The following is a 17,966-nucleotide window of genomic DNA, read 5'->3' as shown; positions in this document are numbered from 1 at the left end:
GTCAGGCATTTTAAAATCTTTTCTCTTAAAAGCACAACATTGCATCAGCAATGTGATCTACACACAGTAGGAAGCGTTGTGTCCAGCATAAGCCTGCATGTGGGACATATACTGTATATGTGTATATAACACACCTTCTCTGCTTATAAATTATAACACCTGGAGCATTCCATGTTTTATTTTATTGTTATTATTACTTTTATTTTATGCTAAAAAAGCAACACAAAAATTTCCTTTAATTCTTTTCTGATACCATCTTATCATCACCATTATACAAAAAAGTATTCATCCCCAACACTGATCATTGATATTTGTTGGTTTCTGTGACCTAAATATTTTTGGGTTGTGTTTCATGACTTCAAATCAGTGGTAAAAGCAACATAGTCTTATAAAAGTGAAATAGATAGATAGTTACTTTATTAAACCCCAAGGGGGATTTTTTTTTTAATGTTCTTCAGCTATGATAAAATACTTTTGGTCTTCACACAATAATTAAATGCACAAAGTATTCTTCAGGTATTTTTAACGTGTGTGTGAAGGAGCAGCTGTTGAAGCCCAAATGTTACAGGTTATAAATAAATAACCTTCATCCTTATTGCCTCCATCACTAAATTATGAATTCCTTTAAATAAAATCGGTCTGTGTGAACATCAGTATTTAAAACAGCTTGTGTGAAATCTGTAATCCCAGTCAAAGCCCTGCAGCCGTGATGCAGAGATCATAAGACTACTGCAGAGGCAATGCGTGTAGCTGTCACAGAGGAGAGAGTGCTATCTGCTGCTCGTCCCACAGGTCGGAGGTCAAAGGTAAACCGGTTGTCTTTGTGTACATGTGTGAAGCATTAAATAGCAGAGGACACATCTTCTTTGAAGAGCAGCAGCCCGCAGGTCCACTGTATGGAGCACCTCTCGGGCGGTGCGGATGTGGTGGGTGGTCACTTGGAGGCGTGAGGAGAGGGAGCACATTGTGTTGCTGTTCTTACTCTTTCCTTAAATAAATGTGCCATATGCACACGGTGACACGCTGCCTGTGTGCATACCTCTCTCTCTCTGGATGACTGTGTAAGTGGGTGTCGTGGAGACGGGGTGAGATCTGAATGCCCAGTTTCCTGTTGCCTCCATGACTACAACCGTAGATTAGTGTGACACTGACATAACAGCCAGGTCAGCAGCACTGCCTCCATCCAATGTGAGCTAATCCCGAACTTCAGTCACCAAGGTGAGGACACTGTGCCTGGAACCTCTGACCCACAATCCTGCATCTATATATACAGACACAGATCTGAACTGGCAAACAGCAGTGTAGAAAGCCATGGAGCCTTTGATTATATCACATAATCTTCTTCAGATCATGGAGTTGTTTTTGGATTGCAGATGTCCCAGTCTGCATTTCACTTTTTTCCATCCATGGCTTAATACCTTCAGCTGCAGGCTTTTTTTCTTCTCAATTTCCAGCTATAAAAACATCCCCAAATTCAGTTCATAATTGATCCGAAACTGCGAAATGAACGACACTGGGGAAGATTTAAAAAATAAAACAAGTCTTTTTTTTGTTGTTTTTTTTTGTGTGGATTTGATACACTTTATTAATCCCCGAGGGGAAATTTCTTCGCCACAGCAAGGGGGCTCTCAGGGGGGAGCTGCTGCAGCAGGCTGCCACTAGCGCGGCGCCAGGTAACCTGACCTGAGGTGCATGTTTTTGGATGATGGGAGGAAGCCGGCTCCATCAGCAGGAGTGAAGTCTGAAAAAACTCCAGCAAAACTCAATAAGAAGTCAGTGACACTGATGTTGTTGAATCTGTTTTAAAATTCTTGATTGCAACTCTAACTTTTATCATTGTAGCAAGCAGTAGTTGGTCACATTTTAAAAATGGCACCAGGTTGTGTTTTGAACACAGACTGTATATAAATAGTCTGAATATAAAAGAGTTCGTAGCTTCCAGCTCTGAAAAATGGTTCTGATCCAGAAGTGTCTTCAGCTGCAATACCAGCGAGTGCCACTAGAGGTCGGCTCCAAAAAGCCTCCGGCTCCATAGACTCCCATTCAACTTCTCTCATCAAATCCAAAGTGAATAAAATGTGTCCATCAGTTATCTCGGTGTTGTTAGCTAAAGTCACTCCTTCTTCTTAGTTTTCTGGAGGTCCATCTGAAAATAATCCCTCATTCATTAGAAAAGAAGATTCAAGAAGACCTGTTTTTGGGGGTGTGTCTGTTTGATTGACAGGCCTGTGGTGCAGTCAGGTTACAGCTATCGGTGGGCGGGACGTAGTATCGTCAGGTTTCCAATCAGATCGGTCAGATCCACTGTATACCTAACTGATCCTGTCTGATAAAATTTTCTTCATTGTGTAAAGTCAGTGAACTTCCTCTTTAAAACAGGTGGTTTAAAGTTCACTGTTGATGTGACTAAAAGCTCCAGAACAGTAAGGAAGTAAACCATGTGGTTGCTGCTGCTGCAGTTCTTAAGACACGGATGAAGGCTGAGAAAAAAATGCTAAAACAGTCCGTGACAAGGCGAAGCTGCACATGAACCATTAAAGAAATGGTTCATGACACAAAACACTGTTTTGTTTGTTTACAACACATAACTAATTTAAACCTCTATATGTTTGTTGTCTTTGAACTTGACCTTTATTCTCATCGCAGCTAAAACAACATCCTCAGTGATGAAGTGAGTGAGAACATTATAATTGAGAGCCTTGGCAGTCGGTCCTCGCTTGCAAATGTCTGTCAAATTGCACATTAGAAAAAAGAGTGAAATGGGAAACAGTAGTGCCTCTGGGTGCAGGATGCTCTCTCACTGAGGGACAAGATGTGACTTGCCTGCTATTAATAGCACTTTGGAGATAATTCCTGCCTTGTTATCTTCGCCCGACTCAAGAAGCCTCGCCGAAGGCAGAGACTCTTCTGAGGCTCCAAGTTGTATAACGCTGTCTTTTATTATCTCTCTCTTGTCTCTTTCCCGGTCTTAATTCAATGCCTCCTCCTTCACTCTAGATTCTCTGTCTGTCTGTCTGTCTCTGTCTCTGTCTCTCTGTCTCTCTGCTTTAGCCAGCTTTGCAGTACTGGACCACAGATCAGGGTCAAAAGGGCAACAAGATAAAACCATTGAAAATGACGAGGGGCTAAAGACACTCTTCTTCTAATATGATTAGCTTATTGTGTTTTCAATAGTTTTTTGTTTTTGTTTTGCTACAACAAACCCCACAACAGTCTACAGCATGCTGGAAGCTCTCTCAGGCTCTACTTCAGGATGCTGGCCTGCTCAGAATAACAATGGAAACATGATGAAGTTTAGCAGGTATAATGTTAAACCATTCGTGTAGAAAAATATCATTAAACACAAAGTACGGTTAGAATAATTCGTTTTGCAGATTTACAAATCAAAAACAAACATGTTATCTGAAATAAACTTCAGATCATCAATCCAATAAATTCAAATCATCAAGATATAATTTACTTTGAACCACAAAGTGTCGTCATGCTGGTGGCAAAAGATGAAATGAGGATTACCGAAGTCATCTGGAAGCCACAAGCTACAAAGTCAAATTTCACGTGACCATCAACATGTACACAAAATGTAATGCAATCAGTCCAACAATTCTTGAGATTTTTCAGTCTGGACCATTGACTGTATATGAAAGGAGACGCAGCTTCTGAAAAATGAGGCCAATGAATAAGTGCCTTAATGTGCAATACCACTGAGGGCCACCAAGGGCTCGCTCCAAAAAGGCTCCTGTTAAACTTCTCTCATGATTTACAACCCCGTTTCCAAAAAGGTTGGGATGCTGTGTAAAATATAAATAAGAATATAATGCAATGATTTGTAAATCATGTAAACCCAAATTTAATTGAAAATAGACCAAACACAACATATTAAATGTTAAAACTGAGAAATGTTTGTTTTATGAAAAATATCTACTCATTTTGAAGTTGATGTCAGCAACACATCGCTATAAAGTTGTTCCAGGATCATGTTCACTGTGTTGCATCACCTCTTCTTTTAACAACACTGTAAACGTCTGGGAACTGAGGAGACAAGTTTCTGGAGTTTTGAAAGTGAAATGTGGTCCCATTCTTGCCTGACAGAGGATTTCAGCTGCTCAACAGTTCACTCCTTTGTCTTATTTTTCGTTTCATCATGCACCAGATTTTTTAAATGGGTGACAGGTCTGGACTGCAGGAGGTGACGTCACAGTTGGTTGCTGCTTGGTTTGGCTGCCTCACATATCCTGTGTCTGAGATATCTATTGGTTGGTTGTGCACGTCGTCAGACATTAATGCGATGCGTACAGCAGATGCAATATACACGTGACCACTAGGGGGAGTGTTGAGATGTGAAAGGATCAGAGACTTGCAAAACTAAATGGAAACAAGCCCGGGACCGTTACCTTGGTGGACACTGGAAAATGCTCGAAATATGGAGCGGGGGCGATGGATTGTTTTTTCCCCCTTTAATCTCAGATCAGCAAAGTAGTGACCCCTTGACTGTCGCCATGTTTATTGTTTACATCCAAGCAACAACCATCAGTGAGGTCATCAACCAGCGACCATCAGCAATGTCATCAACCATCAACCATCAGTGATGTCATCAGCCATCAGTGATGTCATCGTTGGTTTGTGAACGTTATGAATCCTCCAGTTCAGATTCTGTCCGTCACCATCTTTGCTAGTTCGGAGCGGTTTGGAGCTGGAAGTGACCATATTTGGACGAGCTGGGGGAGGAGCCAGCGGTGGATCTGACTGATCTGATTGGAAACCTGACAATACTACGTCCCGCCCACCGATAGCTGTAACCTGACTGCACCACAGGCCTGTCAATCAAACAGACACGCCCCCAAAAACAGGTCTTCTTGAATCTTCTTTTCTAATGAATGAGGGATTATTTTCAGATGGACCTCCAGAAAACTAAGAAGAAGGAGTGACTTTAGCTAACAACACCGAGATAACTGATGGACACATTTGATTCACTTTGGATTTGATGAGAGAAGTTGAATGGGAGTCTATGGAGCCGGAGGCTTTTTGGAGCCGACCTCTAGTGGCACTCGCTGGTATTGCAACTGAAGACACTTCTGGATCAGAACCATTTTACAGACCTGAAGCTACGAACACTTTTATATCCAGTCTATGTTTACATCATTCAAATCAAGATGTTCTACTTACATCCTCGTTTCTCTGGTGCGCCCTGTAGTGGGCTCCTCCAGTAATACGAAGAGTACAGAGGTAAGTATGTGAGCGAAAATGTTTACGACACAAACGGTTATCAACGTGTGGTTAAAAAAAACCCAAGAATATCTATGATCTAATAATTTTTCTTAGTTCACTAGGAAAAGAACCGGTTGTGATTTAGATAATTTCTTGAATTGTTGAACAATCAAAGGTGGAATATAATGTGCATTTAATCAGTGTGAAGTTCAACTTTGCATGTTTCCTTTTCAAGCTACCTTGTACTTTTTACACCACAACATTTACTTGCATTTACATACAGAATTCAACAAGTTTATTAATAAATCATTTGGCTGCCTACAAATGTTTTATTAGATGATAAAACTCATGACAGTGACTAATGTTACAATACTGCTTGACTCAAACAAAGGGACAAACATGCATATTGAACTTCCTTTGTTTATTCAGTAGTGTTGAGTCCATCAAACTGCTAACGAACAGGGAGAGTGACAAACAGTAGCGACAGACTGAGAGCAGACTGCAGGGCTGGACATATTGATTCAGCAGCCACTTTCAACCCAATCAGGTCCCGGACAACACAGAGGACAGTCTGGCCTTGACCCTCTGATGGTGAGAGCCCCCTAACATACTGACCCTATGGGGGAACAGAGGGCTCATGGCACAGATGCAGACTTTATGAATCCAATCAGGTCTTTTTGAATCTTCTTGTCCTCCTGGCTTCATACAGCAGCCTTTTCTTACTTAGTAATAATCCCTTAGTTATTGTGATATATAGAATCTGATTTCTATGATTTGATGATATAATGTAGATGTAAAGCAACAACACTGCTGCATCTGTGCCTCTGATTTTGAACTATATCAGTGGATCATACTCATCAGGACTGTAGAGACACTTCTGAATGGGATTCTATCGAGAATAGAGCAGCGAGTTACAATCATGGGGTTGGGTGGTGGTAGTAATAAAACACAGGACTCAGTAAATTAAATGTGATATATGTAACAGTTAAAAGACGATAGAGGGAAATTGTTGTATTTTAATTGACACTGTGGGGTCATAGGCTACCCACTAAATTTGGGTTTAATTAAATTGAACAACAACTTTGTCTGATGTGAAACATGTTTGTTTGGTTTTCAGGCTCTTCAGTATTGTTTGAGAGTAATTATATCCTCAAAATATACAACCCTGTTCCAGAACAGTTGGGATGCTGTGTAAAATGTAAGTAAAAACAGAACAGGGTCAACAAAAGACTGTACAAGTTTTGTAAAGAAAAAAACATTTCAGAGAAGAACATTTCACAACTAATTAGGCTAACTGGCAACCGATCAGTTACCATCAAGATAATTTGGGTATGAAAAGGAGCATCGCAAAGAGGCTCAGCAGTGACGATGGGGAGAGGACTGCGTGGGCAAATAGTGCAACAATTTAGAAATAATGTTCGTAAAACTGCAAAAAAATTGGGATTTCATTGTCATATGACATTGTCATATGATGTTCATAATATCATTAAAAGATTCAGAGAATCTGGAGAAATCTCTGAACACAAGGGACAAGGCTGGAAACCAATATTGGATGGTGGTGATCTTCAGGCCCTCAGGCAGCACTGCATTAAAAACACACTATTCTGGAGTGGAAATCACTGCATGGGCTCAGGAACACTTGTGAAAACCATCGTCTGTGAACACAGAGAGAGAGAGAGAGAGAGAGAGAGAGAGAGAGAGAGAGAGAGAGAGAGAGAGAGAGAGAGAGAGAGAGAGAGAGAGAGAGAGAGAGAGAGAGAGAGAGAGAGAGAGAGAGAGAGAGAGAGAGAGAGAGAGAGAGAGAGAGAGAGAGAGAGAGAGAGAGAGAGAGAGAGAGAGAGAGAGAGAGAGAGAGAGAGAGAGAGAGAGAGAGAGAGAGAGAGAGAGAGAGAGAGAGAGAGAGAGAGAGAGAGAGCATCGCTGCGTCCACAAATGATGTTAAAACTCTCCAAAGAAGAAACCAGATAGAAACATGATCCAGAAACACCGCCGCCTTCTCTGGACCGAGATCATTGAAGATGGACTGAGGTGAAGTTCTGTTTTTATTTACATTTTACACAGCATGCATCCCAATATTTTTTGGAAACAGGGTTGTATTAGCAGTAGTGAGAGTGTGCAGGATATTGACCCGCAGGTAGGATGGGATGTTCTGTAAACATCTCAGATAATATTGCAGGTTCAGGTCAAAAGGTCACAAAGCAGTATTCCAACTTATTTACAGAAACACTGCGTCCATGAAGACATCCATTTCTTTTGGAAACTTTCAGCTCAGCCGGTCGTGTGCAGCCAAACACGAGGCAAACAGGAAGTAGAGACCCACATAGTTGGCTAATAATTTGTAAAAGTTCACCATTAACATGCGAAGGATGCATTGTGTGTGTGGGGGTGTGAGAGAGAGACAGAGTTCATGTCTTTATGAAGTTGAATTTATGAATGAAGTTATGTATCATTGGATAGAATTAGTGTGTTTATTTAGTAGCCTAGACCCAGACACTAGGATAGATACAGTTTATGCCTTGAAATCAATTATCTTAACAACCCAAAAATAAAAACATAGTGGAACACAGTTTACTTTGCTGGAGCTCACAGTGGCACTGCTGGCAGACTGTTACTTCACTCAGCAGGCAATGAGAGGAAACTGAAACATGTCCGTCAGGATTTGGGGGAAATATTGGGTCAAACTGATGTGATTAAAAGAAAACAAGAAGACTTTGAGGTTGGTTTTTTTTAGAGGGGGAAGGTTAGGGACTCTTCTTCCTCCAGCACCACCTGACTGGTGCCATCAGGTTCTGTCCAATCCACTGAAGTTGTAAAAGCGCAGAAACAGCAATCTGAAACAGGGACCCTATAACTGCCACTGTGGGCCAATTGGGAGGAAATTCTATTGAAATGATTGCAACTAAATCTGTGATGCTGTTTTAATGGAATAATCTACACCGAAGGGAAAGGGAGCAGGCAGGAGGCTGGCCAAAGACTGAACAGTAAGCAGAACATTATGATGCACTTTGATGACAGGAGCTGCTTTAACTGTCTTCCACTGGAGCCCAGTGGGACTTGTTATGCAACTGTGTGAGTGTCTGTATGATTGTGCGCTAAATAAGAAAACATTATGTATAGGTTATTAATGCCAAGCTAAAGCTATAGCTACATGCTAAAGTTGGCGGTTTTACATGAATTCACAACCAGTCAAATTATCAAAAAAGTACGACACTGGTGATATTCTTTGGGTTTTGGTCTTTTCATGGGAAAAAAAACAATGTTTATTATACAACAAGTAGTTCTGACCAAGAGACCTGATTGATCAAATCATCATGACATCACTATAAATATCCCTCCACCTCCTCAATGGGAAAACAGAATTAGAATAGAATTTCATATAATATGTAATATAATGTAGTTTCTACTTGTTGTAGTTCTATTAAATGACCCATTTGGTGAAGTCGGGTCTCTTTTGGTCCTTTTTGGTCGCTCCGAGCACCCGTACCGTAACACCACGGATAGTCACGCACTTACAATCCTAGTGGAGGCTAGCTGGACTGGTTTGGTTTGAACACATGACACGGTGGTAAAATGTTAAAAACACAGGAGTCCATGGATATCTTTGTTCATCAGATATCTTTGTTCATCAGATATCTTTGTTCATAAGATATCTTAGTTCATCAGATATCTTTGTTCATAAGATATCTTTGTTCATAAGATATCTTAGTTCATCACATATCTTTGTTCATCAGATATCTTTGTTCATCAGATATCTTTGTTCATCACATATCTTTGTTCATCAGATATCTTTGTTCACCAGATATCTTTGTTCCAACCAGACTGAGCTAGCTGAGCAGTTTAGTGTTTCTATGTTCTGTATTTATTCAGTTGGAGACTAGAAATCCTCTCTGTTGCTAGGTGGTTGCTAAGGGTCCGACTACTTCCTGGAGTAGGAAACGTTGCATACGTTATATAAGAGTCTACTGATGGGACTGATTGTTTTCCAGTTGTTAGTCATACCCCATGTGTTGCCATGGAAACGGAGATCACACTCACAAAAAGTTTTATATTTAGAGAGTGAATTGCTCCACAATATGTAGATTACATGTTTTATTTAGTTGGTAACTTGTTGTATAATCTCAGTATTACACTGGAGGCTGTTTTAACCTCATTATTGGCACTTCGGTGATGCGGTCCGGACCGAGGCGGTTGCGCGTTAAATATTGCTTGATTAATCAGCAAATGAAAAAAAGCACCAAACACATTTATTAACTCCTGTTTAAGTGAAGTGATGTTCACTAACTGAACCACGTTAAATACCACAGACAGACTACTTTAGATATTTTATCATGTTCATTCTCTTATCTTGAACTCAACCTGTTATCACCTCCTTTGTTTTCTGATAAAGTTGTTCTTCGTGACAGCAGATTACATCCGGACATCACAACACTGGTAACTGACCTCTGCTGGTCAATGAAGGATAGAAAGAGGAAAACGCTGGGTCGTCGAGTATTGATGAAATCATCTGCTCTTCATCTGTCTGAGTCAGCTGTTGATGGTTGAGGGTCGAAGCAAATCACCATTTTCAGGGACAATATCTTCCCGAAACAAATTTCTGTGTCCTTTGTGAGCCCAATGATCCCAGAGGAAGGCTTTTATTTGATAAGGGAATTGATTACTTCAAAAGAGAGAGACACCAGCCCCTCAAGGAAATAATGCTCTTGCGATCGCAATAATTAACGCAGATCTAAGCAAACGCCGTAATATTTGTGGGGTGCTTGCAATTTCTTTAAATTTCCATGATTTTTCCGCAAATCAATTTGTCAAAAGAAGCTGTGCTGAAAGTTTGAACAGCATAAAGTAAGTCTTTTCAAACAAAACTCACTTTATTAATGAAAATAACTCCTCATTTACAATCAGCACGGCTCTGCCTCCTCATTGCCAAGCATCAACCATCAGTGATGTCATCAACCATCAGTGATGTCATCAACCATCAGTGACGTCATCATTAGTTTGTGAACGTTATGAAGCCTCCAGTTCAGATTCTGTCCGTCACCATCTTTGCTAGTTCGGCGAAGTTTGGAGCAGGAAGTGACCATATTTGGACGAGCTGGGGGAGGAGCCAGCGGTGGATCTGACTGATCTGATTGGAAACCTGGCGATACTACGTCCCACCCACCGATAGCTGTAACCTGACTGCACCACAGACCTGTCAATCAAACAGACACGCCCCCAAAAACAGGTCTTCTTGAATCTTCTTTTCTAATGAATGAGGGATTATTTTCAGATGGACCTCCAGAAAACTAATAAGAAGGAGTGACTTTAGCTAACAACACCGAGATAACTGATGGACACATTTTATTCACTTTGGATTTGATGAGAGAAGTTGAATGGGAGTCTATGGAGCCGGAGGCTTTTTGGAGCCGACCTCTAGTGGCACTCGCTGGTATTGCAGCTGAAGACACTTCTGGATCGGAACCATTTTACAGACCTGAAGCTACGAACATTTTTATATCCAGTCTGTGATAATTACCCAAAACAATCTCTGTGCATCGGAGGAAACCGGAAAAAGCCTTCACATTAAAACGATGTGATTAAATGTTTGTGATCAGAGGAAGTGATTCCATATTACTGGATGTTAAATGAGTTTTCTCCACACGTCCAGTTGTCAGAGACGTCTCTTTGTTTGTTTCATCCAGCAGGTCTATGTGTTGAATGAACATGAATTAAACAGCATCTAAAGCTCTTATTTTGACAGCTGATGTAGTCCTTGTTTCTATATTCCAGTCACAGACGGTCTGTTCTGGAAACATACGCAGCTTTTAGGAGCTTTTAGGAACTTTTATCTCCACGGTTCTCAAAGTTCAATAAATAAATAAAAAATATTAGAAGTAAAATATTTCTGTGATGTGCAGCAGGATTATTATGAAAGGACGTAATTCAATTTATTTTCCTTTATCAGTTAAGCTTTGAAATTTTGTACAAAAATGTTTCTAATTCCCATAAGTTTCTGCAAATAACTCACTTAAAACTCCACAAATTACATCGCAATTTTGGAGAAAATTCAACGCAAAATCAAACAATCAGAAAAAAAGCCTCAGTGAAATCCTGGAGGGACTGAGATATGAACGTTCATGTCGGCTGCCTTTTGATCGGGTTATAAATCAGAAATAGATGTTTTAACTTTCTTTCTTTTTTAATGCAACTAGATTGTGGTTTTTCTTAAACATGCTATTTGAAAAAGTAAAAAGCACAAATAAATCAGATTTTTGCAGCAGAAAAGAAGTATGATGAGTCTGATGCACGTCTGATGCTCACTCTCCTTCTGATTCAGCAGGCATGCGGTGATGTAAATCAACTTCAGATAAAATATTATAAACAAATATATACACTTGGTAACATAGCTGTCAAAAAGCATTCTTCCAATAAATGTAATGCTACCGTAAACATGCACTCTTTCACCATGGAGTTCTCCGCTCACGCCAAATAAAGGACTATGACACGTGTCTGTAATGGTCCCGTTGTACCAGTTCTACCAAAGAGCTTTACAGCGGTGCACAATGAAACATAAACTACTGCGTTGGATTACAATGGCATGATGAACCTGATCACATCGTACATACAGTGAAAGAGGACTTCCTGTCTGGTTAACGAGTGTCAGAGGAACAACTCAGCGTGTTTTAAAGGGAAGCAGGCTTTAAAGGCATCAGCAGCTGGTTCTACAGTGGAGCTCAGTTTGTACCATCAGAATCTCCCTCGGCCCTGAAGCACAGTCCAGCAGCAGTTTTCTAACATCTACCTCTCATCACGTAGAAACTTTTAACACACAGATTCACACTCGTTTCGAGTTTCGGGAGTTTTCAGAGTGGATTCAGTTTCAGTTTTAGTAAATTTCGAGTGATTTTCTTGAGCATTAAAATTTGTTCCTTCCAGTTGGGTCAGAATAATCTCACTCAAGGTCTTTAAGTACTACTTTTTTTTCCTGTAGAGCTTTCAATTAGAGCATTACTGATGAAGACTGTGTTTAGAGCTCTGATCAAGGTATCATGTGAAACAGGAGATTGTTTGTAATTCTTCTATTTTCCTTCCACAGGTGAAGCTGAGGAAGGAAAATGATACAACACTAAATTGAAGTATGTTATAATGTGAATTAGACTGAGTAGAAAACTGCCTGCAGCAGATCTGAACCCCTCGAGGCTACAAACTGCACATTATCAACACTCATATATTAAAAACACATGATACATGAGCTATACCTACTCTCTAGAAATATGCATATACCCTGTCTGCACATACTGTCTGATATATTTTAATATATTTGTGGGGAAAGTGATATGGGTAATTTTTTTTTATAAACACTAAACTTAGCTCAATCGTGTAGAGAACCCTTTTTTTTTAATTTTTTTTTTTTTATCAGATATCTGTTTCCTCTGTTACCAGTGGTTGAATAAATCCTAACGTATGACGGCCCCCCAGGCAGCCTGCAGCTGGAGCCAGCTCTGACATCACTCTCCACATTGTGAGTGGATGTTTGACACGATAATTAAGGGTCGGCTTTCAGTGAAGGAGAAAGAGACCCTCCCTGAAATAGAGCGACAAATTTAGTTCCCCTGTCAATGCTCTGGTAAATAAACCCCCGGGAGCTGCTGTTGTACCCTTCAGGGGATTTATTTCCAACTTGACCTACCAGAAGTATTCTATGGTGTGATGAGCACAGGAGCTGTTGGCTCGATCTGGAGGCGTTTTCAGACCACAGGAACTTTTTCACCGTTGTAAGAACGATGGGAGGAGTTTCCCCCTTTTGTGTGCGTCTGCACCGCAGGAACTTAGAACCTTTTCGTTCCCATAACTATGTTTTGTGGGACTTTTTTAGCTCCTTCCTCTGCCTGGGTACTCTCCCCATTACCATGGGAACTGTGGTGACACACGGCAGCACAGACAACTGCCGGGTTTAAAACAGAGTAAACAGTAAGCAGGTGAACTACAGCTACTAACGAAGCCTTAAAACAGCAGAATAAAGTTTCAACTCGGCAGCAGAGCGTCACTTCACAGGTTCTGTTGGCGGCGTGAATGCAAACAGCAAAAGGCCTCCGAACCTATTTAGTTCTGGAGGAAACTCAGTGGGGGGAGGTTCCTCTCAAGAAGGTCCTGAGAACTGTTTGGTCTGAAAACGCCGTAGATGTTAGTGTTGGAGCGCACCAACCACAGAGGACAAACTAGTTGCTAAAGAAAGCAAAGATGACCAAGAGAGTCTCTAATCTCGACTTTAAATTTGGACTCTAGTCAGTTTATACAGAATGAATTCTATGAAGAGGAGCTTTTGACTGTGGGACAGCGATGCTAAAGGGCTGAAATGCCTCCATGTTTCCACCCATCCGACCCAACCCATAAACAGAAGAAGTCAATAATGGATGAGGCCTTCTCTCTTCTGGGCTGCACCGCGATGTCAGTCTGCAGGGACGCTCTGCAGTCAGAGCTCTTACCAGCAACTACACTTTCATTATTCATAGAGAATATGAAGAGGTGGATCTGACTCTGTCTACTCACTGGCCTTGTAAACACACACACTTATTGCCACAAACACTTAAAGCCTCTTCTTTTTCTTATTGTACTGCTCATCACACCAAAAAAGTTGTGACGCTGTGTAAAATTGAAATAAAAACAGAATCCAATGATTTCCTGAACATATAAACCAATATTTTATAACAGATAGACTAAAGACAACACATCAAATGTTGAAACTCATTAATTTTATTGTTTTATAAAAGATATAAGCTTATTTTGAATGGATGGCAGCAATACGTCTCTAAAAGGTTGGGACGGGGTCATGTTTTTACAACACTGTAAATGTTTGGGAACTGAAGAGACCAGATTCAGGAGTTCTGGAAGTGAAACGTGGTCCTATTATTGCCTAAGATATCATTTTAGCTGCTCAACAGTTCAGGGTCTCCTCTGTCATATTTTCCATTTTAATAATGTTTCAAATTTCTTAAATTGGAGACAGGTCTGGACTGGCCTGCAGTCTCACTGCTGAGTGGACTCCACCTCTCTGAAATGATCTTTTTATACCCAATCATGTTACTGATCTGTTGCTAGGTAACCTAATTAGTTGTGAGATGTTCAATCAGGTGTTTTTTTTTGTTTGTTTTGTTTTTATCATTACACAACTTTTCCAGTCGTTTGTTGACCCTGTCACAACTTTTTTGAGACGTGTTGCTGACATCAAATTCAAAATGAGCATAATATTTTTCATAAAACAATAACATTTCTCCATTTCAACATTTGATGTTTTCTTTGGTCGACTTGCAATTAAATAAGGGTTAATGGGATTTGCAAATCATTGCATTCTGTTTTGATTTACATATTAAACAGCGTCCAGACTTTTTCAGAAGCGGGTTGTACACGCTGCTGCTGTCTTTACCTCTCGTCTGGGTGCTCAGGGATCCCGGCAGTGCAGTGCTGGTATATGGCGGCTGTTTTTTGGAGTAAGAGACTTGGTCTTTTGAAAGTGACAGAGGCGTATTCCACGGCTGGAGAAGAAGTTTGGAGACGAGACAGAGTATGAGGGTTACGTGGGAACAGTTCGGCACCGTGTGGAGAGTCGCTGCAGGTTCCTCCTCAACGTCAGGAATCTTTCCCACGTTTGGTCTCCAGCCAGGAGGTGGAGTACCAGCTGTCTGATAGAGATGGCTGTACAGTGGCATGCGTGTTTGCATATATGCACTACATATGTGTGTGTGTGTGTCCGTGTTCGTATGCGTGTCCTAGTCATGACTCCGGTTGTGTCTCTTGAAGAAGAAGAACGGTGTCTTCTGAGGCTGGCCGAGTAAAATGGGAACCTGGTTCTTGTGCGTGATTCTGACCTGAAAGAATCAGACAGAGAAGGAAATGATCAAATCTACTTGAAGGTAGAGTTAGTAGATTAAATGTGTTCATCACTTCCTGGCTTTTTACAACTGATGGTTACAGAATCACTCGGCGACCTTGCAAATAACTCACAGAACACAACAGGAAGCTTTCTATCTCCCACCCTCTTGAAGGTCTACTTAGACAAAAGATGGAACGGTTGAAATGCTGTGAGACTGAATGGATAATAGCTGACTTCCTCTGGTTGTATGAATAATAGAGCCAAGCTGTGATATTTGATGGTACGACAGAACTGGAGGTCGAGGTTGGGGAAATTAAGAGGAGGAAAGATGAACCAAAAGGAGACAGAAACAAGACGAAAGCAGAGCAACACTCAGCGTGGTCGGCGTGCAGCTGACTTTATCAGCTTTAAAAGATAAGTGCCGGTCCGCTGGCTTCCAGGGGACGAATACAAGACCCAAAAACCACATCCAATCTAACACAGGGATCTGTCTGGTGCTGTGTTCAGCCAGGTAGCTCCAACTTCATTGTGAGCTCGCTGCCAGGCCTCGTGCCTTTGACTGCCTCCTCTCTGGCACACGAGACCCCAACACCAACAACATGGATCCACATGCTGGGCCTGACAGGTCATCAGGGGTCAAAGTCTGGACACTTCTTTCACCCTCGACCCTTTGTTAGTTTGGCCCCTGATCTGACCGACCAATCAGGAGCGACTGAGCTGGACAACACGTCAGCAATATTAACATTTTACCACCGTGTCATGTGTTCAAACCAAACCGGTCCAGCTAGCCTCCGCTAGGATTGTAAGTGCGTGACTATCCGTGGTGTTACGGTACGGGTGCTCGGAGCGACCAAAAAGGACCAAAAGAGACCCGACTTCACCAAATGGGTCATTTAATAGAACTATAACTAGTAGAAACTACATTATATAACTTATTATATGAAACTCTATTCTAATTCTATTTTCCCATTGAGGAGGTGGAGGGATATTTATAGTGATGAACAGGATGTGATGTCATGATGATTTGTCTAATCAGATCTCTGGATCAAAACTACTGGTTGTATAATTCTGGGTTATTAAAACCCTCCAGCAGGACACAGCTGTGTTTGGTCCAACATCTTCACTGCAGGAAAACCCAGCCTGGCTCAGCTTTTCTCGGAAAACAATGCGACAACATCCAGCATACTGGAGAACTTAACATACACGTATGTGTACGTATACGGTGTGAAGGATCCAGACAGTATTTGACGTCTCTACAGTTGACAATCTGATTTAAAAAGCTGCAGTTCATCTTACCGTGCAGGGCGGCTGCATCCAGGGCTCGCCATCGATCTGCATGGGCAGCCGTCGGGACGTCCTGTGAGGAGACAGTGGAAGGATGAAGAGGTGTGTGTATGTGTGTGTGTGTGTGTGTGTGTGTGTGTGTGTGTGTGTGTGTGTGTGTGTGTGTGTGTGTGTGTGTGTGTGTGTGTGTGTGTGTGTGTGTGTGTGTGTGTGTTGGGGGGTTTGGTGGGGTGTCAGATCACACACACCTCTGAGGTACCAAAGGCTCATTAACACAGTCTCAGGGCTGGGTCAAACACTGCACCCTTTGTTCCCATGGGACCCGTTCCCAGACAGACCCCCACTCTTTAAACTCACAGACCCAATGAGCACACACACACACACACACACACACACACACACACACACACACACACACACACACACACACACACACACACACACACACACACACACACACACACACACACACACACACACACACACACACTCTAAAGTTATTTTAGGACTTTCATGCATGCCTCTCCAGCTACAGAAACATAGTACAGGAGAATGGGTGTGACGAAAGCTTTAATTCTGGGTTAGGAAAATATGACGGACAGTTTGCTGGACGAGTCGGATGAGAACTTGTAAATGTCACTTCTTTGGAGCAGAAAAACATCTGAACTACATCCACTTTCTACCGTCCACCATCACAGGAAACCATCATACATGGAGCTGAACCTGTCGTGTACATCTTGATCCTGAGACACACTTGCATTACATATACGACATATTATTGGTATACTGAGTGTGCACGTATATACTGTATATGCTTAATTGCAATAGGTGTAAATGGGGATAAGCATTTATCATTCTGTAGCTGCCCCCCCCCACAATTATGACGGATTAGGACGGAGCACATACACATGCAGGGTTTGAATTCCACAGTGGTTTTGGAGGAGCTCTGTTCTGGGTGGTTAAACCTTCTCTCTCTTTCCCTGCCGTTCCCACTTCAGGATCCGGGCATAAAGTTCTGTTTACGACCACAAAAAGCAAGCAGGCAACCGAACTCAGTGACTGTCTGTCTGCATCTTCTGTCTGTCTGTCTTTCATCTCCCCTGAATCCCTTTCAGTAATGTGGACATTGCGGCTCACAACACGACAGCGTTTCCTACATCCTGCAAGTCAGTCTGATAAAAAATAGAATTGATGAGATGCATCAGAGTTTGGGGAGTGACTCATATAACTGGGGAGATTCCTTTGAAAGAGGTCGGGTCTCCTGCTCAGCTGCTTTGGGCTGGAGGAGGAGGAGGAGGAGGAGGAGGAGGAAGATGGGGTGAGCTGAGGTTCAGAGAGCATCTTTCTGTCAGACTGCTCGTTATCACCTCCATCGCTGCAGCATTGTTGCAACTGCAGCCTGTGACCTCTTTCTAATTGATATGTAGCCAAATGAACACATTTTTACAACTAATCTTTTTTTCAGGGACCTTATTGTACAGAAAATCACCTTGTGACTATAAAATGGAGGATTATTTAGAGCTTGTGTCCTTTTCAGCTCCACTGTAGTTGGAACTCTGCACATCTGCACACAGTCTGTGTTGAACCTGTTTCTGCCTCTCACGCCTGCCTTCCTATTTCAATATCCTAT

The 17,966-nt window shown here is 41.6% G+C and overlaps 1 protein-coding gene across 6 annotated transcripts in view; it reads right to left on the bottom strand.

Moving 5' to 3' along the window:
* Positions 1-17,966, bottom strand: part of LOC138634242 (diacylglycerol kinase beta) — a 178,951-nt gene that overhangs the window by 43,993 nt on the left and 116,992 nt on the right. For 4 of the 6 annotated variants that reach the window (XM_069721012.1, XM_069721011.1, XM_069721010.1 and 1 more), the window contains 2 exons: positions 16,349-16,409; positions 11,362-15,047 (listed from right to left, as the gene is read on the bottom strand). In XM_069721012.1, the coding sequence (XP_069577113.1) occupies positions 14,949-15,047; positions 16,349-16,409 (160 nt within the window). In that variant the 3' untranslated portion in view covers positions 11,362-14,948. Of the gene's footprint in view, positions 1-11,361; positions 15,048-16,348; positions 16,410-17,966 lie in introns of those variants that run through there. The other 2 variants (XR_011311961.1, XR_011311962.1) reach the window with 2 other exon arrangements.

The sequence above is a fragment of the Brachyistius frenatus genome, unplaced genomic scaffold (assembly GCF_029030835.1).
Source record: "Brachyistius frenatus isolate BFR_SWC_R1_liver_20210118 unplaced genomic scaffold, ASM2903083v1 Contig_255, whole genome shotgun sequence".
Taxonomy (NCBI): Eukaryota; Metazoa; Chordata; class Actinopteri; family Embiotocidae; genus Brachyistius; species Brachyistius frenatus.
This window is presented reverse-complemented; position numbering and strand designations above follow the sequence as displayed.